This window comes from Myodes glareolus, chromosome 7 (assembly GCF_982192425.1).
Source record: "Myodes glareolus chromosome 7, mMyoGla1.1, whole genome shotgun sequence".
NCBI classification, from domain to species: domain Eukaryota; kingdom Metazoa; phylum Chordata; class Mammalia; order Rodentia; family Cricetidae; genus Myodes; species Myodes glareolus.
This window is the reverse complement of record NC_142032.1, coordinates 88,180,155-88,206,272: the sequence shown is the minus strand read 5'-3', so window position 1 is coordinate 88,206,272 and position 26,118 is coordinate 88,180,155. Positions and strand designations below refer to the sequence as shown.

Sequence of the window (26,118 nt, the reverse complement as noted above, 5' to 3'; positions counted from 1 at the left end):
TGCTAACCACACCTCACCCACACACGCCTCTGAAATCTCAGTCTGTACTCAGCCTGTCCAACCTGTACTTCCACTATTTTCTTTAAATAGACTGCAGATTCTGGCCACATCCAAAGCCAAAATAACTGCCAAATGAGAAGCTTCAAGTTTTAGCTGCACTGTTTTTCAAATCACGTGGGGGAAAAAAATCCTAATATAGGCAACTGTTAAAATAAATATGAACCCCTGTATGACGGCATCTCACTGAGCCCCGAGACACGAGTGGGAGGGGGGCCTAAGCTCCAAAGGTCTTAGATCAACTAGAAATGTTCTGTATGTTCCAGTCGGTTCTGAGACTCAGTTTCCCCTACTGATAAAGGCAATAGTCAACACTTTTCTATCCCTTCCAGTTTTGATAGTCTGATATTAATTATCAAATGACCAAAACAAGCAAAATAATCCAAGTAGTGAATTTCTTTAAAAAGAATGGATGGCCTGGATACTGGGTGTCACTGTGTGCCTGTGGTCACCAGCAGACTGCACAGACTCCACTCTGAATGTCTTGCTTATCTTTCTCTCCGCCCACGGTGCAAGAGACAGAGTGACCTGACTCTGCACGGAAACAAGGCTTATAGAAAGAGTACCTGAAAGACTACCTGTGCCAAGGCACAAAACCAATCTGCCCAGAGGTAATAATGACCTAATCTCTCCTCCCACAAAAACAAATGCCCCCACTTCCTTAAGAGAAAAAAAAATTGAAAAGTGCTCATCTCCAGTCTTATCCACAGTTCTTCCCTTTTATCTCCTTTTGTAATATTGAGGCTTTACAATATATTATTGAAAGGAAAATTAGTAAAACTATTAAGCAAGACTGCCTGCTGCAGTCTGACCTTGACCTAAGCCAGGTCAGAGGTTGGGCGTGTTGGGGGGGGGCGCATCTGGTCTCAGGCAAGCCGCTGCATTTTGCCATGAAATGAAGGGAATGTCACCTGCTCTGAGGACATAGGTCGTCAGGCTGCTGTGGGCGGAGGCTCAGGAACACACTGGAGGGTCACTGTGCCTCCTAGAGCTCTTACCTTCCCTACTCCTGAGTCCTACCTGTTGCTTTCACTTTTCCTTCCAAAGCAGAATTTATTGCTTCACGTCACACCTTCATCATGTTGCTTTCATCATTAAAGCGAGAACAGTCCACAAGGCTGCAGCCTTTGCTTCCGAGCAAGCTACCAAACTACAAAAACAAGTGGGGCCTGAGCACTACTCTGGTGCTGAGCAATTCTGAGTCGAAAACACCACAGCTGTGAGCCCTTGTTTTCCCAGGGTGTTCTGTTCCTTTCTTCTTTCTGACATTTTTTTTTTCCTCTAACATTTTGGGAACTTCAAACCACAGTGCATCCTGGTAGATTGTAGGAAGCAAAGGCAAAATGAGGGGAGAAGCGTTCATTGAAGAGTCAGAGACCTGGAACCTTTGGAAGTGCTGAGTCCGAAGACCAGACTCATCCTGCCCAACACCAAATCAAAAAGATACCTTTTTTTAACTCTCTCTCTCTTGCCCTCTCTCTCTGTGTCTCTCTCTGTGTCTCTCTCTCTCTCTGTCTCTCTCTCTCTCTCGTCACCTCCTCCCCCTGGGAGGTATGTATATGTATGCGTGTGTGTGTGTGTTCAGATGCACTCACCTGTACATGTGAGTATATAGGTCAGAGGTCAAAGTCACCTTCCCACCTTACCTTGAGACAAAATCTCTCACTGAAACCAAGCTGGCTGAATTCAGAAGTTGGCCAGAGAGCTCCAATATTAGCCTGTCTCCTTCCTCCAAGCTGAAGTAACAGACACCCACAGCCATATCTAGCTTTTAGTGGGTGCTGGGGATCTGAACTTGGGTCCTCATGCTTGAGCAGCAGGCACTCTCTAACCAAGTCATCTCCCCAGCCAGTGAACACTTCTTAAAAGGTAAAAGTGAGGGCGAGGGGTAAGAGTCACACACAGAGACATTCAAAAGTTAGAGACAAGAACGTGTTTGTACATTAGCTCCAGAGCCTGTGGGATGATGGGAAGGGAGAGACCCCAAAAGAACAAGGGGCCAGTAAGAACATTCTACTCATTTTACAACTTATGCCTGATTTTGCCTACAATAGCAGAACGGGTCAATGAAGAAATACATTTGAGGAAATTTGAATTCAAAGATTCTCAAATGATGTTTTCAATGGAGGTAATCAAATAATTACTAACAGTTCAACTTCCTCATCAATAAAACGTGAGCAATAGTATCTGCCTCCAACACTGTAAAGACTTCAATGACACAACACAGCCCCAGGTAGCCACATTCGCACCTAGGATTTCATTAGATCACAAAGGCTGTCTTTCCTGAGTGGGTGACAGGCACTGGCTGGTCGGTCCTAAGACTAACTTAGGACACCTTTCAGTGGCCCTGACATCTGAGTCCTGCTAAAGAGGTTCCAGAGGCCTCCTTCAGTGCTGGAGCCTGGAAGCTAAGTTTGATGTTCAAGTCTGATTAAACCCTTCCAAGACAGTTGCCACATTTGATCCCTAGGAGCCCAGATACGGTTTCTAACATTCTTACTTCCTGTGTAAAAACAGCTCCCCCAGTTGATCCCCCAGTTGATGATCCGGTGATCCTCTAGCCTACCCATAAGTCAGCACTGTGCTAAATCCTTTCCAAACATCTCCTATAATCCTCCCAAGTGTGGGGTTGGGACAGGGTTTCCTCATTCCTATTTCACAGGTGAAGAAACTGACTCAGTCTCACGACACAGAGCAGAGACTGAGCTCAAACCCAAGTTCACAGAGAAAATGACACACGTCCACACACACACCACACCACACCCTTCCTCAATCCACCCCTCACCCCCATTTTCTCCCCATTTCGGCATGCCTACAGGCCTAGAACAAGGGCCCCTTTTGCCCCTCACAAGAGACAGTGCAATCCCCAGAAAGATCTTTGTGTTTTTGCAAACACGGCTGCTGGAATCTTTTCCCCTATCTCCTGACTCAGAACAAACTTTCAGAACACTCCCCTCTTGCCCTCAAAGGCTCCTGGAGTCAGTGTCCAGCTGATGCCTCAGCTGTTGCTGGACTCAAGTCTACCTGTTTCACTCAGAGTAGAGATAAGGAACAACATAGGGGAGATGGGGGGATGAAACCCACAACGCAAGAACACCAAACAGTCACACCCCATCCTTTGACCCCACAACCCATCCCATAATCCCAAAGCCTCCCTGAAAACTGCTTTGCTTTCCCCCAAACTCTCTACTCTCTGGCCCCTATTCAGTTCACGGTGTCTAGGAGACACTGCTTTTCACTGTTGCTTTATGGAGTCCCCTTGGATAGCCTCACCACATAGAGATGGGGCCATTAACAGTGGATACTGAGACATGGACAGCAAGCCAAAAGACGGCAGGTTTGGGCCAGCTTCCTAAATAGAGGAAAACTTGGCTTATAATCAGAGCTGCCTCCACACGCTCTACACAGCACCCATAGCTCGGGTCACCACTGGAGATGACAATGCTCCTGGGTGCTGGCAGTGGCACCCAGAGTGTACAGACCAGCAGGCCCTCCCTGCTGAAGAAACCCATGGTTCAATTTCCCCAATTATCCGGGATATTAGGGAATAGCAGTTTCCTCATAGACAAGCCCTCTATTTCTGTCTGAAAGTCTGAGGTGAGATGGCTGTCTAATCTGCCACTGGAGAGGCCAGCCCACAGAGCTGGAGGGAGGGGAGAGGAACCTCATGAGCCAGCTTCCTGAGGAAGTTTTCAGAGAGCTGGAATGTAGATGGCACCAGGCCTGTTTCAGAGCCTGTCACCTAGCAGACAGCTCACAGGCAGAGTTAACATTGGCCTCCTTGCCCCCCCCCCACTTCCAACAGTCCTTCTCCCCACACCGCACCCTGGACCCTTCATTTCCCAGACCGAGTATCCTATCCTAAGCTGGAAAAGCAGCCCATCACAGCTTCCCAGGTCTCAAGACTCAGAACTGCCAGGTAGGCTGAACTTGACCTCAGGCTCCCTTCCATTTGTCCCCAGAGCAGCCTGGGCTCTTCCCCTTCTGTTCCTGGGGCCCAGGTAGAAACACCCCAGCTGCAGCACACCTACTGCCAAGGCCAGGAAGGAAACTGAAACTGCCTGAGGGAGCGCTCCCCTCCGCCCCACCCCCACAGCTCTCCACCCAGGCTTGTCTTCCTCTCTGCTGGAGGCACAGCTTGGGTGCCACCTGTCAGGGTCCTGCCAGAGGTCCCCCTACAGATCCAAGTTCTCAAAGCAGCATCGGAGGCACTTGTAGAGCGAGAGCCACTGCAGGCAGCTTCGCAGCTCACACCCCGGGTGCACACTCAAAGAGCTCAGGCTGCTGTTAGAGAGCAGTTGGCTTCCAAAGGAAGGAGAAAAGGTGCATATGCTCAAATAAATAAAGAGATAAAAATGGAGGGATAGTGTCTTGCTGCCCTCCCCAGGGAGTCTGGCTGTCTCACAGACAAGAAAGAAAAGGGGTTCCCTCCCGAATACTGGTTTCCTGGGAGAATGCCCACATTCTCCTTGGAAATACACTGCAGTATCACGGACTGAAACAGCAAGCTGGGGGGGCGGGGGTGGTGCAAACCACCAATCTCATTTCCAGAGTCTCTGTCGCCAGCCAATACATATTAATAATTAACCTGCCTACCAGGAGCTGCTGTTGCCAAGAAAGATGAGTGACAGCACCGCGAGCCTTAGCCCTAGACCCCCCAGGCTTCCAGGCTTGGGGTGCAAAGGAAGCCTGGAACAAAGCCCTGGCTTTCTTCAGGAAGATGTATCTGACATGTGAGATGTCACTCACGAGGGGCTGACCCCTGACCTTTCCACAGCCAGCTTCAGGCTTTTGCTCTCCAGAAAGCGGACAAGGAAAGGCTCTGGGAGGGCGGGGAGGCAGGATCATTGGCCCACCCGGTGCAAAAGCACTGACCACCTCCCACCTCCTTCAGAGCCAGTCTCCGACCTGCAGCTCCCACGCCTCTAGGGCCTCTCAGTTCCCACGCACCACCGGCGATTTTTGGAAAGCCATACTGTCTGCAGAGAGAGAATCCTGTTACCATGAACACAGGCAGGACTTGGAGATGCGATTCTTTAACCCTGTTGGGCATCTACCGGCGCGCCCTTCCCAAGAGGAGAGAAGCCAGGGGCCAGCTGAATTCTCTCCTAACACACCGCGCCCAAACACAAAGCACCAGACCGCAGCCCGCGCGAGATCCCCGCGTCCTGCCCGAGAAAGTTCGTGCGTGCACACACCTGCAGCCTGCCTGCGGTTCTCCCCAGTACTCCAGGGCGGCGGGCCGTGCATCCCGGGGCGGGCAGCGCCAAGGCTCCATGCGCCCGCTCCGGCCCCGGTGGGCCACTGGTCAACAGCTTTGGGCCACGGAACGTGGCTGAGCCTCCAAGCGCCCACCGCACATCGTGCGCCCTCCTCGTCCTCGCCGGGGCCTTTACGAAGAGCCCACACCCACTTGACATCAGCGCCGACCCAAGCGCGCCGCGCAGCGCCAGACGCCGGCCCCTAGCAGTCCAGAGGGCGCCCTAGGTGCTGCCTCGCGGCCAGGACGGCGCGTCCCAGACTGGCACATTCCTTTCCTTGCAGAGGATGCTGCAAGCTGGAGAAGGCTGAGATGGAGGAGGGGAGAGAGGCAAGCGCGCGGGAAGGGCAGGACCTACGGCCTCACCACAGTGGCGTTCTGGCACCCAGCCAGTCACCAAAAGCCCTGCCAAGCCCTTGCAGCAAGCACCCATCAACTGTGTGAGAACCAGGCTGTAGGTTACGTGGTGTGATGTCCACGCGCCGCCAAAAACCCTCTGAGAGCCCTGACCTTGAATTCTTCCTCACACTGTTTCTGGAAGCTCCGCTTCAACAACAAACCCCCGGAGAATTGTCCAGCTGATTCTGGTAAGCCAGGAAAGAATGCTTGATTGGATGTGGCTGATCACCCCCATACCCTAGGGGTCCACTGACAGGCACCAGAGAAGTAGACCATATCCACTGGCTTTGGCAGCCCCAACTGTGTTTTTCTTCTCTCAAAGCCCTTAGTAATAAGGGACTTCTCTTCTGCTTCTGCAGGCAGTCAGAAACAGAACCGCCCAGCAACCCACACACACTTCTAATTCATTCATTAGTATCTAAATATTCAAATAAAAATAAGGCTCAGAATGTGCCTGCAGATACACATAGAGGATAAAGTTCCTGCACTCACAGCCAGGATAATACTGTCAGGATGAGATCTTAAACGTAGAACAAGCTCGTTATAGTGGTCTCAGAAGTACAGGGGCACGCAGGACACTAGGCAAAGGACCCCAAATTGACTCAGCAATCAAAGTCTTCTCTGGGGAAGTGACGCAGAAGCAGAGGCTTGAGGAAGTACACTGATAACTAAGGCTTACTTGCGCTCCTGTCAACAGGTGGAGATGCTGGGCAGAGATGCCTGAGAACTGATTTTGTCCAGAGAGCATGTGAGGCAGCCCACAGGCCCTGGAAAACAGTCTACCTCTCTGTCCTGAGACCTTCAAGAGCTTTCTCATCTTCGCCTGACCATGGCTGTCTCACCTCAATGAGCAAACACTGAAGAGAATTGGGAACCTTCGCATATGGCTCCAGTGCCACCATCACTGTTCTACATGGTTCTTCAGAAACACTTTTGCTCTCTGGTCTCAGTGTTTTCTCTACAGGGCAGGGATGGGTTAGGACAATCCTTCTCCTGAGATCTGTTTAACTCCTGTCTCCTTTGGATAAGTATACAAATGTCAGTTTCATTCCAGCACCTCTATGATACAAGACAGTGAACTATTTTCCAAATCAAATCATATTGCTCAGTGGGAACTAAGTTCCAATCCCCAGCACCAGTGTAATGGTGTGTGGGTGTCGTGGCCTGCCTATAATCCCAGGACAAGGGAGGTAAAGAAGAGGTTCTGGGACCAAGTTGGCTCCAAGCTGTCTATCTAGACTAGCTGAACCAATGACCTCCCAGCTCAATGAGGTGATCTATAAGATGCATCAACACCTTATAAAGATAAACACCTGAGAAAGACAGCATCAACCTCCAGCCTCCATATGCACATCATGTGTGTCCACGCATGCAAACACAAACACACATGCAGGCACACAAAAGTAAGAATAAAGAAATTGGGGCTGGAAAGATGGTTAAGAGCACCAGCTGCACCAGGTGGTGGCAGCTCCCACCTTTAATCCTGGCACTCGGGAGGAAGAGGCAGGCGGAACTCTGAGTTTGCGACCAAAGTAAGAGTCAGGACAGCTAGGACTACACAGAAAAACTCCGTCCTGGGGGAACAAGAGCCCCAACTACTTCCCCAAAGGGTCTGGGTTCAAATCCTAAACCCACATCCACCTCCAGCTCCAGTTCCAGGAGATCTCATGCCCTTTCGGTCTGCTCAGGCATCAGGCATGCCTGTAGCGTACAGACATGCAGGCAAAATACCCACACACAAAAAATTAAAAATACCTTTAAAAATAAAAAAGAAACCTTAAAAATCATACCAAAAACACACTTGTTAAAGCTACATGTGCCCTTTAAGTATTACTCTCCTATTTTTAGATGTTTATGAAGGTCAGTTTGAAAAAAACATCAAGCTCTCTCTTCCACAAGAAGCCAGACACCAGTATTCACTTATCTCTAGCTTCATTTAAAAAACTCTCCCATACAAATTGGCCAAGCAATGAACAAAAACACTGGGCCATCCAAAATAAAGAAGAGGAATGCTGTGGAAGAGTCTTTCAAATAATTTCAAGTTTAGTGCAGGGAAATAGACCCATTGTAGATGGTACAGTGTTCCTGGAGACAATATGGCAATATGAAATAAAAGCCTTAAAATCACTCAGCTTCTGGGAGTCATCAGTTCCACTCCACGATGAAGTATTTATTCACAAAAGGCAGTCACTGGCGCCACCATTTGCATAACAGTTCATAATTACAATGACCTAAACACAGAAGAGACTAGCTAATACAATATGGTGCATCCTTACAGTAAAACACGCCCCAAGTTTAGAAATCATATACTCGGGGCTGGGTGTAGCAGTGCACACCTTTAATCCCAGCACTCAGGAAGCAGAGGCAGGCAGAGCTCTGTGAGTCTGAGGTCAGCTTGGTCTACATAGTGAAATACACATATAATATTTACTGCAGACTAAACAAAAGATTCTAAGATAAACGATCCTGACCGTGTGCATGTGTTGACTTGGGTGGGGGTGGGGAGAAGCACTTTCCATGGAGTTGCCTGATGCTCATTTTTCCTAATAACTAACTTCACCCATGCCCTGCGGCAAATGTGTTGCTGCTACGGCACAAGAGCCTCACAAGTAAATTTATTATCCCATATTAGAGCTGTAAAACTCTAATGTTAAAGCAGAATGGAACAAACCTCCCAGGCAAACAAGAATACTGATCAATTCTTCACCTGCACACACTGGCCACTGGGGATTGGTTCTTGTCTTAAAGGGGGAATCACTTTGCTCCCAGCCTTCTTGTAGAGATTTGTCAGTTACCCTCGCTCAGAGGTATTCAAACTTAATGTGCACAGATTACTGTCCATGGTGGTGTGGGCTATGTCTGATTTTATGATTTTTTTTTTTTAAACCTTGCATGCTACCTTGAGAACCTAATCAGTGCATGGCTCAGTAAAGCAGACAACCGGGCGTGTGAGCCACTACGTAACAATGTCAGAACCATATAGGTTTGTATCTTCTTGAGATTTTCTGGTGTGGCTAACTTGTCTGGCAATTAACATATATTACTTTGATGATCAGATCATAAAATGCTAATTTAAAATGACTGAATTTAGGGAAACTTTAAAAATATAGGTTTGGGTGGTGTGTGCTTGGGAGACTGAGGCAGGAAGATTGCTATGAGTTCAGGATAAACATGGACTTCGGGGTGAGGCTCAAGGAGTGCTCTTAACAACTGAGTGATCTCTCCAGCCCCTGAAGTGATTTTTAAAATGCCAGCTTTGACTGTGCCCTTCGTATCCCCCCTTTTGGTGAGTGCTGACACTGTCCCAGCCAGTGCCCCAACATCCAAGGACAGCCAGACCACGGTCGCTAGGATACCATGTAGAAAAAACTGGCAAGAAAATTATTTTTACATTTACCTCCTGGGATGTGCTTATAACAATGCCCAGGAATTTTGTAAAGGCTCCAAATGAAGCAGCCATGATCAGGAGCTAATGATTCTGTACCTGCTCCCAAATGTTACCATTGTATGCTAATTATTATAATATTAAAATACTAGGTGTGATATTCTGGGTTCCTAGTGAGCTCAAGGAATATAAAGCTTATGCCCTAGATCCAAAGGAAAAAAACAAAAACCCTGCTTTTCCAAGACCTTTGGGGTTTACGAAGCACACAGATAAAGACTAGTTAGCAAGTCACACATTAAACTAGATTCAGCTGGTAAGTAGGCGGGTGCTCTGTGCCTCCGCTTCCTCTTACTAGACAGCCTACCAGATCAGGGTTCCCTTTTGTGTGTGGGGGGGATGAAAAAGCACTTGGAGTAGCTTGTACCCTAGCATGGAGCTTTGCTACTTAATAAAAGCATACATGGGGATTTACAGGTAAAGAAGGGAGCTGCTAGCTGTGGGTTTTCAGCAAAAGGTGTCCAGTTATAATTATTTACCTTAAAAAAAAAACTTTAAAAAAATGCCTGGCAGTGGTGGTGCACACCTTTAATCCCAGCACTCAAGAGGCAGGAGAATCTCTGGGAGTTTGAGACCAGCCTGTTCCATAGAGCTAGTTCCAGGAGAGCCAGGACTACACAGAGAAACCCTGTCCCAACTAACAAATAAAAACATTTACACTTACTTATCTGAGAGAAGGGCATGTGTGCCATGATGTGCACGAGGAAGCTGGAGGACAGCACCCGCATGGGTTTCTCTACTGTCATCACGTGGGCCCTGGGGACTAAACTCTGGCCGGCAGTGGGCATCTTTGCTTGCTAAGGCATCTCACAAGGCCTGCCTCCCATTTCTAGCTCTCCAGGAACCCGGAAGGTTCTCAGAGGCGTGAGTAGAGGTGGAGGGTGACTGTGCTAACACTTGTGGTATAATCAACCATGGACAGAAGGCAGAAGAACTGCGCTTCGCGCTGGGGTCCAGGGTTCTCAGATTTTAATAGGCTAAAAGCCAGGAAGCAGGATCTAAAGATGGCCACTTTAATTCAATCATCCTCCCATACCCCAGTCACCGCGACACTCACATCCTATGCACAAAATGAAACGCATGGCTTCCAAGCCAGACAGAGATGCCATTAGGTTACATTTTAAATCCACCTGGAGCCTAATCAAAAGCTAATTTTACTGTTATTGTGCCTATTAAAACACGCAGCCTTTGTTTAGAGAGAGAACAGAGGGGAGGAAAGCAGAGCCATTAATGCTGGGAACTGATTAGTCCAGAGCTGTTTCTGGGAAGAAGTTAACACAAACAAACACAGCATCAGGCTGATGATGTGAAGTCTGTGATTCAGGCAATCAGGAGCTGCTCCCGTCCAGCCTGGGCTGCAACACAAAGAAACTCTTATGAAAACACAAACCAATCCTGAATTAAAAGTAGTTTCAGGAGGGCAGGAGAGCTGACTCCAGGACAGACGGAAGACACACTGAACAAGTGACCAAGGGGACTAACATGCGTGAGATGTGGGATCTGGGCTGAAACGTCACCCTGCTCCATGGTCAAAGACCAAAAGCCACCCAAGTAAAGAGTTCTGATAAAATTAATAATTAAGAGTGCTGGGAAGATGTCTCAGTGCTTAAGAGCACTTACTGCTCTTGCAGGAGACTCAAGGTTGGTTCCCAGTACCCACGTTAGGTGGTTCAAAACCGCCTGTAACTCCAGCTCCAGGGGATCTGACTCCCTCTTCTGGACTCCATCGGCACTCACAGGATATGCACACACACTGGAGACAAACACATGAATATTTCAATTTGGAAAAAAAAGGGCACAGGACATCCAGTCAGCTAGAGAACACACAATGCCAGTGAGCATCTCCTTCCACTTTGATTGGAGTAACTTTGGGGTAATATACGACCAGGGACTTACTCCCAGAGAATCTAAAATAAAAAGTTTAGAGGAAACCCAGAAACCAGCCCTTGTTTTATTTACTCTATTTATATTTATTTGTATATTTATGTGGTGGTAGTGGGCTCAAACCCAGGGCTTTATGCGAGCTCCTCAGGACCTTGTGCAAGCTACTCTCTAGCGCTTAGTTCTATTCCCAGTTGGAGTGTGAAGTAGGCTAGCCACCTCCCCCACAGCCGTGATTTGTTATCTTGCAGTCTGGAACCCAATTATGAGACTTTCTAAGCTTAAAAAAAAAATTAGTTTAACACACAGACCACCCTTAGCAGTGATCACCCAGATCAGTCTTGGATCAATTCATAATCAAAGTTAAACAGAATCTAATGGGTACCTGTTCTGAGCTCTCACCCCACGCTACAGCATGATGGATGCTCAAAAAACACATGAACAGAAGACTATTCGCTTTCAGACAGGGGTAGTCTCAGCTGGCACCCACAGCCAGGAAGGAACTCTCTCATCTCACCATAGTTAAAAGTCCACAGACTTAGACCTGAGTAAAATCTAGGCTCATTCTCTTCACAGTTGGGTGACCTGGTATCAGCTGTTTTTCCTTCTTAGATTCTCATTTCTTCAACTCTAAAAGAACTTAAACAGCTTCCCCTGCTGTAGGGTAATAAGAATTTAATAATAGAACTTGGGAAGTGTATGGGACACAGGGAATAAGAAGTGATGGGCTCACTGGGGCAGTTAAGATCACTTGTTTTTCCAAGGACCCGAGCTGAATTCCCTATATGGAGGCTGCTCACCACCTCCTCAGGCACCAGGCACACAGACAAACACTCATACACACAAAGTAATAAAATAAAATCTAGAAGAAGTGGTGGTGTCATTATTCAGTCTTGGTAAGGATAATTAGGGCTTCTCCAAGGAAGGCCCAGAAAGCACTGGGACACGGTAGCGACAGAATAGAGAAGGGCAGGTAAAGACTATAAGGCAGCAGCCACACGTGGGGTCAGGTGAGCATCAGCAAGGGCCTAGGATGTGGCACTTGCTCCAAGCTCTAAAGGTTGGTCCAAGCATAAAAAGAGGTGGGAAGACACTAAACGTATCCATGGAAAGGAAATACCATGAGCAGGAGAACCTGGTGGCTTGTGGAAAAGGCCATAAAATATAAGACTGGGGAGGCACGTTAGTGGGAGGTACTTATGGCCATGTAATACCTTGTGGCAATTCAATTCTCCTCCAAACCAGGAGATGGACTATACGAGAAAAGACCAAAGTTGTTTCTTACAAAGGTTTCTGTAGCTTCTACACAGAGAATGGCCACAAGCGGCAACAAGGAAAAATCCACTATTTATTCAGTGCTCAGTTGTGTGCTCTGGGCTGCGCAAGAACTCTGTATGTGAAGGAATTTAATCCTCTGGGAAGCATTTTGGTATGAGCCCTACTGCTGCCCTGATTTTACAGACAACAAAACCAAGGCACAGTGAAATAAGGAAACTAACCCATTCCTGTTAGTCTTCCAGGGCAGCCTGCGCGCAGTGTGAGGGACAGCACAGAGTAGGGAAAAGCAGGGAGAGGAGAAGAGGCCCCAGAGTGTGCAGTGGGAGAGGCTGGGAACTGGCCCAGCAGCCTGAAGCTAGAACCAAGGCAACCAAGGCTTACTGATGTAAACTACAAGGACAAAGTAAAGGAAAACCACAGCTACCTCCAGGTTTCTGGCTGAGAAATGGAAGTCAATTTTATGTCCTGAGACAATGGGAACAGGGGCAAAGGGGAGTTCAAATCTATATGAGCTGGACATGTCTAGTGGGTGTGGGAGTAGGGTAAGTCACGGAGGTGGCTGGTGGCAGCAGTTGAGTGACAGTGGGAAGAGGAGAGTGGCTCTCCTGGCTATGGACCTGTGGTTGACTGTGACAAGCAAGAACTCACTCTGAGGCACACAGCACCTGCCCAGCCTACCCTTGGTAACCCAGCAAGATCTGCATCTCAGCTCCGTGCTCTGGGCCAGCTTCCCAGGAGCTGGGACAGCAGTACACGTCCAGAGGACCTCCAGAAGGCAACATAGTTCACCGTGGCCCTGGGGCACAAGGTTATCCCCCCAGCATCCCCTCCAAGTCAACACTACCCTTTCTGGTTCCCTTATCACTGCAGCCCACCAGAGTGTGAGGCCTTGAGGACACTTGCAAGTCTGAGTGTCAGGACAATGAAGTTTCTTAAAATAAGCTCCCCACAAGGGTCCCTTCCAAATGCCTGATGCCACCCAGGTCACAGCACAGGCCTGATAAAACCATTTCCTCCTGACACTTTCTGGAATCTCAGAAAGAGAGAGTGTGCTAAAAAGGGTTGTGGAGGGCACAGTTCTGAGACCCAGCAGGGCTGTCCGCACATCAGGCAGCCATGTTTTCACACAGCCTTCCAGAACCGTGCACGCTTCAACCTAAGGTGCTGCTCCCACCCTCCTGCCCCCCGCCCAGGGCTTCATCTCCGAAGTAGATGTACAATCTTGTGTTATTTTAAGTCATTTGCCCCTTCCCACAAGCTGCTTGGAATCCATGGCGGAACAGCATGAAGAAATAAATGAACAAAGAACGCTCGAATGAAAGGCACGGAAGCTGCTATAGCCCCGGATGTTATTCCATCAGAGCCATTTCATCAACAAAGGCTGTTTATGCAGAGAGTAATAAAGATTAGCAGGAGGAAATACCCCAGTTTGCAGGTAAGATCCCTAATACTTTGATCTCTTTATGTTTGAAAAGGAAAAACAAGTCTGCAACAGGGTGTAGAGGCGGGCACCTTTAATCCCAGCACTTGGGAGGCGAGGCAGGCAGATCTGTGCAGATCTGTGTGAGCTAGAGGCCAGCCTGGTCTACACTGGGAAACTGTGTCTCAAAACAAACATTTAGCTCCTGTTCTTCCTTCTTCCCTCTCCTTAACCACCTCAACAGCAATCTAGTGGGAAAAGAGCAAACACTCAGCACCCGCACGGTGTGGTGACTTTGTAGCTGGCGCCATTCTCAAGGTCACCAATCAACACTGGCTACTTCATCTTCCAGTGAGACCTGTCAAAGCCACGGCAGGGAAGCAAGCACAGACTGCCTTTGAGTCTATCCGCCCGCCCGCAAGTTGGGGGCTCTGCCCATTCTCTTCTGGAGCCTTTGCTGCTCTTCCCAAGAGTCTTTCTGAGCGCAGACACAAGCTGGCAAACGTGAAGCGCACAGCAGCCTGGCAGCTCGACTTCGCAGCCATAAAAATTAAGAGATTTTCTCAATGCTGTCTTGTGCCAAAAACCCTTCCCGAGCCTAGTAGGCCAAAGATAGCACCAAACACCCGTCTTACGTACAAACACCACCAGGGCCTTTCCTCAGGGACTCATCGTCCCTAACAAACCCAAAGGCGGCAATTATTCCAATCCCATGTGCTGGCTGCGCGTGCTTATGACGAGGTTCCCTCTCCGGGGAGTGAAGGAAAAGGATGGTTTTTGCCTAGCATTTGTGAATCAGTAGAAGCCACTAGAACCAGTGTCTTGGCACTGCTTGAACACACAGTGATGACAGATGCTTATGTTTGTCCTGGGTTCTGGCATCCTTGTAGAAGCATTAATTGATGCTTGATGTAATTTGAAATGTGTTTTATTGCCTGGTATTTTTGAAGACTGACAATCCACACAGTACACACTAGGGGGCAACATTAAGCAACAAGATAGACTCATTTGCCAACCCTGTTGAATAATGTTTAATTAAATAATGAACCCCATTCTCAAAATTAGGTCTCTATTTAAAAAATGACAACAGAGACAAAGTAATTAAAAACACATGCCTGACAAATCCAGCCCTACAAGCACCATCCAATGCACTTTTTGGCATGTTGTTACTTCCCACAATTACTGGATAAATCCAATTATTCCTTCAAATACCCAAACTCTGTCTCTCCTTTCCCTTTCTCCCCACTGGTTTTTATGAAAATAATATCCATCTTTAATGTGCCTTCACTTCAGGAGACGGTGTGACAAGACCAATAAACACATTCACCATGTGCAGAGACCAGAGAGAATGAGTTCTGAGGACTCTGCCGGCCCCAGGTGCGGGCTTTCTTCTCCCCAGACTGGCGAGAGACTGGAACGAAGCAGCTGTTAGAAGCAGCCATGGAAAACCCGCACTGAGCTGCTGCGATAGCCCCAAGAAGCAGAGATCCCAGCTCAGAAGGGGCAAGCAGCAAGGAGAGATACAAGCTTTAGCCAGACAAGCTTCAGAGCAGCTCCAATCAGGGATTCCCTCCTCTGTGTCTCATCTCCGCACCTGTGGCAACCACTGGCAATGTGCACAGCATGGCCACCCCGGACGGGGCCATCTGCAGGCACACCACCACCCCGGGAGATGTTATCGTTATTAACACTATGAAGGGCACTGGAGGTGGGGGAAAATGAGCTGAGAGAAGGGGTAAAGTTCTCTGGGCACGTGTGAGTGTGTTCTCTTGAAAGGGCCTTGATTTTATGAGAAGACGGGACCAGAATCAGTCACCAAGGGCTTACAGTCACATGGGGTCACATAAAGCAAAGAACGAAGGGCAGACTCTGCCCTGGGAGGCCAGAGGGTGAAGGAACTGCCCCGGGAGAGGTGACTGACTGCGGTGAGCAGTAAGGACCAGCTGCACTATACCAGCACCCAGATCTGCGGTGACCGGGATAAGGCAGAAGTGAACTGGAAACCATGAGACTACAGACAGCTCCTAGAGGACAAGAAGAACTGAGGGCAGGGCCACCAGAAAAATAATCTGTGTGGATCTGTCTCCTTCACAAACCCACAGAGCTTAGCGCTTTCCTCTGTGGGGCTGACTATTCACCCTGCTGGCTCATGTTATGAGACCAAGCTCTTTCACCCAGCGTCTTTGGCTCCAGCAGTGACACACAGGACAGAAGAATCTCTTCTCTCCTGCCCCCTGCTGGCTATCATTTGTATCTGCAAATAAAAAAAAACAAATAAGCTGCCTGACATAATTGTGTTTTAAATTAATATAATTACCATCATTAAGATAGCATGGGCCATACACCTCCTTGGTATGGCATGGGACTTACCTAGAACACACAAGGTCCTAAGTTTGGTACCTAGCACTGAAGAAGAAGGAAAAAAAGGTGGGGGGGAGAGAATCCAGGAGTCTCTTCAGTAAGGTAGTTTAACCTCAGAGGCACCAGCACTCAGTGGACCCCTAGCAAAGCATTTCACCAAGAAGTGGCATGTCTCTCTCCAATCCTACCACCTGGCTCCAAGAAGCAACTCCACTAAGACTGGGTACAGTGGTGAGCATCTGTAATCCCAACACTCAGGAGACTGAAACAGGGAGACCAAGAGTTCAAGATCAGCCCAGGCTGCATCGGGAGACTCTCTCAAAAACAAAATGGAAGAAGGAGTCCAGAGAACGTGATAGCGGGTGTGAGCAAAGTATAATGCTAGTGATACACACGTATGAAACCCACTATTTTGTAAACTAGCTGAAAATGAAAAAAAAATTAGTTTTAAAAAATACACCCAGGGTCCTCCTGAAATTGAAAAGCTTCTGTAAAGCAAAGGGCATGGTCAACAAGACAAAACGACAGCCTACAGAATGGGAAAAGATCTTCACTAACCCCACATCAAACAGAGGTCTGATCTTCAAAATATACAAATAACTCAAGAAATTGGTCATCAAAAGAACAAATAATCCAATTAAAAAAAAAAGGAGTACAGACCTAAAGAGAGAACTCTCAACAGAGGACTCTAAAATGGCTAAAAGACACTTAAAGAAATGTTCAACATCCTTAGCCATCAGAGAATTGCAAATCAAAACAACTCTGAGATTCCATCTTCCACCTGTAAGAATGGCCAAGATCAAAAACACTGAGGACAACTTATGCTGGAGAGGTTGTGAGGAAAAGGGAACATTTCTGCATTGCTGGTGGGAATGCAAGATGGGACAGCCCCTTTGGATATCAGTATGGCGATTTCTCAGAAAATTAGGAAACAACCTTCCTCAAGACCCAGTAACAATACTACTTTTGGGTATATACCCAAAGGATGCTCAATTGTGCCACAAGGACATGTGCTCAACTATGTTCATAGCAGTTTTGACATAGCCAGGACCTGGAAACAACCTAAATGCCCCTCGACCAAAGAATGTGGTACATTTACACAATGGAGTACTACACAGCAGAAAAAAATAATGACATCTTGAAATTTGCAGGCAAATGGATGGAGCTAGAAAACATCATACTGAGTGAGGAAACCCAGACCCAGAAAGACAATTTTCATATGTACTCACTCCTAAGTGATTTTTAAACATAAAGCAAAGAAAACCAGCCTACAAATCACAATCCCAGAGAATCTAGACAACAATGAGAATCCTAAGAGAGACATACATAGAGCTAATCTACATGAGAAGTAGAAAAAGACAAGATCTTCTGAGTAAATTGGGAACATGGAAAGAATGGTAGAGGGTAGAAGAGGAGGGAAGAGGAAGTGAGGGGAGCAGAGAAAGATGTAGAACTCAATAAAATAAAATAAAATAAAATAAAATAAAATAAAATAAAATAAAATAAAAACACCCAGGGAAAAACTTTGTTTTAAGAGCAAGATCAAAGTGACACACATACTCGAGACCGCAGATGCCCTTCAGAAAAGGGCACCTGATTTACATCAGTGCACGCTGGACAGGTGTACATATCAGAAACAGGTACAACCCCCACAACGTGTCTTTACCCAGCTGGGTTAAATGTTAATGTCCATAAAATCAGAGCTGGATGCAGCCTTAAGAACCACAGGCCACGGCTCATCTGCAGGATGCCCACAGTGAGATCCTGTTGGAACGCTCTCCGCTGATGACCCTCAGGAAAGCCCACGTCTGTCTCCTAACAGTACTAGTACTGGCGTGGGTCTTTACTGTCTTCCTCCAGAGGAGACTGTTTCCCAGGCACTCGAGCATCACAAGACCACAGTTTCCCTCCCAGCAGCCCATGGAGCTTCCAATTTGGAGCCATTGGCTCGAATCTCTGGAATGGGAAGTGATGCAAGCAGCTAGTATTTAAGAGCATTCACTATGGGTCCAGCACAGCCAAGGGCCTACAGGTGTCAGCTCATTTAATATAGTATTTAGTACTCAGATCTCCTTCGCACGGTATCATTCGCTGCCTTTCTGTGCATGAAGACAGAAGGCCTCTGAACTCTGAGGAGCCTGCTCGGTACAGGAAAGGTGAGGGTAAACTTTGGGGCTGTGCAAGCATGAGCTTGAATCTCCACCACCCATGGAAAAGGCTGGGCAGCACAGTGTCGGGGAGACAGGAGGATGGCGGGCTTCGCTGGCCAACCAGTCCAGTCAGTCCACGAGCTCCAGGCGCAGCGAGACCCTGACTCAAAAGAACAAAGCAGTTACCAGGCAGGGCAGCGCACTCCTTAATCCCAGCACTGGGGAGACAGAGGCAGATGGATCTCTGAGTTCTAGGCCAGCCTGGTCTACAGAGCGAGTTCCAAGACAGGACTACACAGAGAAACCCTGTCTGGGGCTGGGAGGAGAGAAAGGCAGAGAGAGATCAATGAGGTAGACATTCACACACACAGAGATACACACACACATACAAAAGTACACTCAATTTTAAAAAAAGAAACAAGTTTCTATTCTGTTCTGTTTAGCAGTACAATCTTACCAAACAACAACAACAACAAACCCCTCATATCAAAACCACCCTGGTGAAAGGCCGAAAGCAGTACCTACGGTTCCTCTGGGGAAGGACCTCTCGCACGCTCCAACACAGTGGCTCTCAACCTTCCTAAGGATGCGACCCTTTAATGCAGTTGCTCATGTTTGCTGACCCCCAGCCATAAAATTACTTCACTGTTACTTCATAACTGTAATTTTGCTGCTGTTATGGAACGTCATGTAAATATCTGACCCCAAAGGGTCTCGACCCCCAGGTTGAGAACTGCTGCTAATGGACTCCCCAGCTTTGTTCACAGCTGTGCCGAGGGAAGCTTTTCCAGTGTGTACAGAGATTTTCAGCCCCTAGGATCTCAGTCCTCCAGGGACCTCACACTATTATTAGCCCACGGGGCTAGGGATGTGGCTCAGCTGGTGGAGTTTTCCTGTCATGTGGGAGGCCCTAGGTTCAAGGCTCCACTGCCACACAAACCAGGGATGGTGGCTTAAGCCTAAAAACTCAACATTTAGGAGGCAGAGCAGATGGATCAGTTCAAGGTCATTCTTGGTGAGAGAGAGAGAGAGAGAGAGAGAGAGAGAGAGAGAGAGAGAGAGAGATGTGGTGGTGCAAGCCTTTAGTCCCAGCAATCGGGAGGCAAAGGCAGGCAGATTTCTGTGAGTTCGAGGCCAGCCTGGTCTACAGAGCAAGTTTCAGGACAGCATAGCCTATGTAAAGATCCTGTCAACAAAACAAAACAAAACAAATGAAACAAAAATAAAGAACAACAAAATCATATATGAGCTCAGTTAACCCTCCTTATGCCCATTCTACAGATAAGAAAATTGAGGCACAGTGCTCAAGTGGCTTTCCCAAGGTCACATGGATGAATTCAAATTCAAAATCCAGGGTTTAGACTCTATTTCACTGACCATACAGAACTGATCCACTCCTTAGCCAGATCTCAGGAGGAAGTCCTGAGGCTACAGGACTCATTAAAGTCACATAAACAGCTAGTGGCAGTGCCCTGATCTCTGGCCTAGCTGGTACTGCCAACAAGTTCTCTACTTCTAGAATCCTTTTAATTTTTCTCTTCTTCCCACACTGCCCAGAGCATATAACAGGTGGCCACTTTGGAGAAGAACTCTCAGAGTTCTGGAGCACCAGACAGGAAGGCAGGGGGGTTGCACCCACCTCACAGCAGGCACCCAAGCACTGAATGGGCTCATTCTGCTGGGAGAGTGCTCGGGTGCCATTCTCTTGTGATCCCTAAGCAGGGAAAGAGAGGGCAGCCGAATGCCGGAGACACTCAAGAAGGAGCGGCGGAGGCGTCAGAAACCAGCAGCAGGTTTATCTCAAGCCCTGGCTTTATAAGTGAGCCTGGGGCCTGAGGAGAGGTCTTCACACAAGATGAGCGCAGACTGTCCCCAGTTCACAGCACCTGCAGGGTAGCTCACAACTGGCTGGATTCCAGTCCCAAGGTTTCTTGCACCCGTTTCTGACCTCCGAGGGCATCAGGCACACACATGGTGCACATACTTATACATGCAGGCAAAATGCTTGTACACAAAATAAAAACAAATTCTGAAAAGTACTGCGATAAAGCTTCAGTCTGAGCAGAGCTATTTCTCCACTCAGGCAACCTTCCTGGTCCTCCCAGAGCCCTTAGAAGACTGGGAAAGTCCTTTAAAATAACAGAAACTATGAACGGCCCTCTGTTTGGACGGAGGCTTCACCCCAGCCCCCGGCATCCATATACCCAAAGAGTATGGAATGTTTGGGTTGGAGCTCCAGTCCAAGCCCCCCTCCCCGGGAGCTGCCTCAGTCCAGACTCCATCCCCAAGAAAGCCCGCCAAACGATAACCCCTCCCCAGAGATACTCATGGCCACTCCCAAAGGGTATTTAAACTGCCCCCCCCCCCAGAACAAACGTGGTTTTCCCGTCTTCTCCTCTCTGAGGGGCTGGAAGGTCATCCGGGAGTGTTGGTATCCATTAAACCTGGGTCTTTTCTAATTCAGTTTGATTTGGTCTGATTTGGATTACTTCACCGGCAGAGAGGTTTATCGGGGTGCAGAAACTTTTCACCCTTTGAAACTCCCACTCCAAACAAAGAAGTGGTAACAGCCGCAGAACTTCAAGGTCAAGTCGGCTGGCTCAGAACAGCTGCTCTGGACGCCTGCCTCAGATTAAAAGCCTGCCTTTCCAAAGCAGCCCTAGAAACAGCAGCCTGGGACCAAAACATCCCTCAGGAGCACCAAGCGAACAGCAAGGCAATCAGTTGCCAGTCACATGGCGCACACCTTTAATCCCAGCATTCAGGAGACGGAGGCAGGAGGATCTCTGTGAGTTGGAGATTTGTCTGGTCTATATAGCAAGTTCCAGGGCAGTTCCAGGATTGCCACATCAAAACAAAACAAAAAAAAGGATTATTTTGTAGCCTTATTAGCATACATGTGTGCCTGTATATGTATGGATGTGTGAGGGCAGGTACACACAGAAGCAAGAAGCAGGATCTCCTGAACTAGAAAGACAGACAGTTGACAGTCACCCATCCTGGGCATGGGAACCCAGCTCAGAGCCTCTGCAAGAGCAGCAAGTGCACGCAACAGCTGAGCCATCTCTCTCCGTCCCACTGCTGACTTTTTAATCTGGTTCTCCAAACTGACTTAAGAAACTAACTTGGTCGCGTGACAAAACAGAATGTCACAGATCTGCAAGAAGCCACATTTTCAACATAAAAATGAAATTAATTTTAATATATTTTACTTGATCCAACATATTAAAAACATCATTTTCAACACATGATCAAGGTACAACTTCAATACTTGATTTCATTTTATTTTTTCAGGATGCTAGTTCACATTGACAGCGCATATCAAACCAGACCAGTTGAACATGAGTGGTCACGGCCACTCTGAGGCTAGTGGTGACTTTTTGGACAGCAGGAATCTGACACCTTCAAGTCTGACTGTTAAACGCACATAGCTTCTCCCTCCACCACGCATGGGGAGGCCACCTTTTGTTTTTAAGATTTATTTTATTTTATTATTTATTTATTTATCTATGTGTACGTGCATCTGCATGGGGGGAGCACGGGTGTGAACAATCAAACATGGAATCCCATGAAGCTGGGGTTGCATTGCAGGTGGTTGTGAGCCACCCAATGAGGCTGCTGAGAATCAAACCCTTGTTCTCTGTGAGAGCAATTTTAAATAATCTTAATTGCTGTTTCTCCAGCCCCTCTCCTCTCCCTTTTTTTTCCTTTAAAGGTTGGGTCTATGGTGGCCCAGGCTGGCTTGAACTTCTGATTCTTCTGTTTCCACTTTTTGAGCACTAGGATTAGAGGTGTGGGCTTGTTCTCATGCATACCAGGCAAGCACTACACCAGCTGGCCACATTCCCAAACCCCAAGTCAGAGGATTTTTGAGCATCAAGAATTTGCTACTGAGCCAAACTCCTTATCTTACAACATTAAATCCTGTCAGGCCGACTGCAGGCTTAGACGATAAAAGCTCAGTGTGGTCCTGATTAAGTTCCGGGGCAGGAGCAAGACTGAGAGAAAGACTGGTAACCCCTCATGTTCAGAGGCCACCAGTTCTCATCGGACACCCACGTACAGGGACCTTTAAATAACAAAGGCCAGTGACCAAATCAGCCCGAAGCACCAGCAGAAGGGAGTCCAACAGTGTCCAGGGATCCCAAACAGTCACAAAAGCAAAACTACCTAAGATGTTTAAAATACACACTGATAAGTTGGGGGAGGTGGCACAAGCCTGTCATCCCAGAACTTGGGAGGTGCAAGCCGAGGAGAGTCAAGATCATCCTTCCCTGAATAGCAAGTTCGAGGCCTGGCTACAGGAGACCCTGTCTTTAAACAAATGCTGCGGCCTAATGAGATACACTGAAAAGTATCTTAAAAGATATTTCCCAGATAATTCTGGTGCAGTCTCTGTTTGGAAAGAGGCTACATTAAACTGGCTTGCAAATATTAAATTATCGCCTTGTTTTATTTTATGTGTATGTGTGTGCACCACATTGGTGCCTGGGGCCTTTGGAGGCCAGAAGAAAGTGTTGGATTCCCTGGAACTGTAGTTACACAGTTGTGGGCTGCCATGTGGGTGCTGAGAATCGAACCCAGGTCCTCTGGAAGAACAGCCAGTGCTCTTAACAGGTAAACCAACTTCTCCAGCCCAAAATGCCTCTTTTGGGGGAGAGGGGAGGTAATTCCCAGAACCTGATAGGCTAACAAAGGAAAATTTTGAGTTCTGGACTAACCTGGGATATATGTGTTTGTGTGTACACATACACATGCATAGTATATACACACACATATATATATGCATATATATATATACATAGAGAGAGAGTGGGTCTCAAAAACTAACAACAAAAAAAGTGAAGTAAGACAGATTAAGGACAGGTATGTCTTCTCTAGTTTGTGGATTCTAGATTGTATCAACATAAAATCATTTATATATATGACATGAATAGAAGCAAAACTATCTAGAACAGAGGTTCTCAATCTGTGTGTCATGACACTTTAGAGATCCCATATCAGATATCATGCATATCTGATATTTATACCACGATTCATAAGAGTAGCAAAATTACAGTTATGAAGTAACAACGAAATAATTCTATGTTTGGAGGTCAGCACAGCATGATGAACTGTATTAAAGGGTCACAGCATTGGGAAGGTTGAGAACCTCCAGTCTACAAGAAGAAATGGGAAGAGGGGGACAGGGTACCTGGTGTATTTACATGAAAATGCCTTTATGAAACCCGTCACTATGTACAATGAATATGTGCCAATAAAAGATAATAAGAAAACCACTTAAGCAATGTGCCTTATCTCCCAGGAGCCCCCCATCCAAGACTCCATTCATTCACTAAACTGAAATTACCCTTTGCTCACGCTGAGGCGTGATACAACAGATAGGATTGTAAAACCCTCTGAACACACACTGAGAAAACCGCTGAAGACATTTTATTACACACTGCAGTATCTCCTACAAGAATCCTGGAGAAAATACCTCCTTCCTTGATAATAATCGCCTCAATCAATAGCCAGTGTTAGCTGAGCACCGGCTCTCCCACAAATACTCTTAGACACTGCGTTTCCTCTTCCATCCTTTGAGGCTGCTGTTTGCAAAGGACTCCAGCTGGGTGTCATAACACGATTCTAATCCCAGCACTGACGGGAGGCTGAGGCAGACAAATCTCTGTGAGCTGAAGGCTAGCCAAGTCTACATAAGAAGTTTCTGGCCAGTCTGGGCTATATATGGAGACTCTGCTGTCCCCAATTCCCAACCCTCCAAAAATAACGATTCCAGGGTTGACTCTTCCTCCAAGTGATGGGATTAAAGGAGTGCACTACAAGTTAACACTTTTTTCTTTTCTTTTCTTTTCGAGACAGGGTTTCTCTGTAGCTTTGGAGCCTGTCCTAGAACTAGCTCTTGTAGACCAGGCTTGTCTCGAACTCACAGAGATCTGCCTGCCTCTGCCTCCCGAGTGCTGGTATTAAAGGCGTGCGCCACCACTGCCCGGCCCCAGCTAACACTTTTCAATCGGTCCATCAAACTTAACATGAAATAGATCTCTATAATATAAAATCATCGTTGCTCCTCCTCATACTGAGAATCGCCAGTTTGTTTTGTTTTTTTTCTGGCATCCACAGCAGAGCCTCCTGCCTTTACATAGACACCCCTTCTCTGCTATCTCAGCACACAACTGACTATTGTCCACTTTCCCAACAATCTCAAGAGTTCCTTAAGAATGGCAAATCTCTCTGTCACATGCACCCCAACACCCAAGAGCCTGGTTTCGAAGTGGGGTGGGAAGAGGGAAGAGATGAGAGGGAAGCAGATGAATATGAATTTGGGGGAATTTCCCAGCTGATTCTGATGCTGTCTCAGTTACCAACAGGCTACACAACAGATGCCTGCTGGGAGAAAGAGGCTAGTTAGTCAGACATTATCAGTTTGCAAATGGAGGCTCCATCATATTTCTGAGCAGGAAGCAGGCAAAAACCCCTCGTCTATGGGTATCTTGAACTCTCTGGACATAAAGGACTGCAAGGGGACATGGAGGAGGGGCAGTTGAGACAGCACATTTGGGAAGAGACTCAGCACCCAAGTGCAGCGCCAGCCATACTGAAGGACAGTTGGAATGGACTCAGAAGAAGGTTGGATTGCGGCTCCATAAGAACAGAACAGGATTAGGAGTCCTGCAAAGATTGGTCCCTTGTCAATCTGGCCTTAGATGCTACTACTTTGTCCACTTATTCAGGCACCTAGTGATGCTAACTTTGTTTTGGGGGAGCACAATTTGCCTCTGAGGAACCCCAGCTAGATCAAAGCAGACAGATAAGAAGCCTGATAGCAACCTCCCTCCCCTACAGCCTACTGTCCTCCCTTAGTGTGCAAGTCACTCCCTTCTCAGTATGTCCTCATGGCGGCAGCAGGAACCCGCAGTGGTGGCCACAGCTCTTCCCCCATGAGGGCGGCTGGCTTCCCTGGCCCATCTTGCTAGAGGTTAAAGTTCGGGCCACAGCAGCCTGGGAAGCTGCACCAACAGCAGTCATGCATGTCAAGCCAGCCCAAGGTTGAGCCTCCTGGGCTTCCTTCCAGTTCCTTCTTCCAGACAATCCCGTCATACATACCCAGTCCACAAGAGGAATGCTAGGTCTCCTGCCAAAGACCCCCATTCTCGGCTCCCCTTGTGGTAGGAAGCCCCCTTCCCTTATTTTGTATCATATATTAGGATAATACAGGTCTTAAAGCGAAGGCTAAAAGAACTTTGGCCCTGGACTTGGCTGCACTTAGGGTTTGGAAAGCACAGAGTGTGAATTGTTTGCGGCACCTGTTCTGATCTACTGAGGACTTACACTCTAAGGGCCTCTGCAAAGGCTCCGGAGTCTGATGTTTAGGGATGCCATGAACCTGCCTACAAAGCATTCCTCACTGCTGTTTGAAAATGGTAAGTCAGGCGGTGTGAAGGCTCCATCCAGGCTTTGAAGTGAGGTTTCTGTAGAAAACAGCATTAGAGGACTCACTAGTGTCACGTTCCTACTTGCTGCACATGGGCTGCAGAATACACACAGCCACACAGAGGAGGAGAGTCACATTCACTTCCTAAGCTGCCATTGTGCTTCCAAAGGCTTAAACCATACCCCATCCTGAGGGAACTGCAGACTCCTGAACTATATGTGAAAAGTAGAGGGCTAAGTAATCCTGTTCAAGATGTAGCTATGCTAGTAATCCGTGGGAGCAAAAAACAGAGTCTGGACCTGGGGAGCGGGGTATTTTAAGCATCTCTGGTGACCACTGACAAAGTTACTGTACTTTCAACAAGTGGGTGATAAAAACTATTATCAAAAAGACAAGGGCCAGCAAGATGGCTCTGTAGGTGAAAGCACCTGCCAC

General features: G+C 47.5%; 1 protein-coding gene across 8 annotated transcripts in view; it reads right to left on the bottom strand.

Moving 5' to 3' along the window:
• Window positions 1-26,118, bottom strand: part of Plekha7 (pleckstrin homology domain containing A7) — a 187,110-nt gene that overhangs the window by 109,544 nt on the left and 51,448 nt on the right. The window contains exon 1 of one of the 8 annotated variants that reach the window (XM_048460267.3): window positions 5,256-5,402. The exons of 6 other annotated variants lie outside the window; for them this stretch is intronic. In XM_048460267.3, the coding sequence (XP_048316224.3) occupies window positions 5,256-5,335 (80 nt within the window). In that variant the 5' untranslated portion in view covers window positions 5,336-5,402. Of the gene's footprint in view, window positions 1-5,255; window positions 5,403-26,118 lie in introns of those variants that run through there. One more of the 8 variants, XM_048460268.3, reaches the window with a different exon arrangement.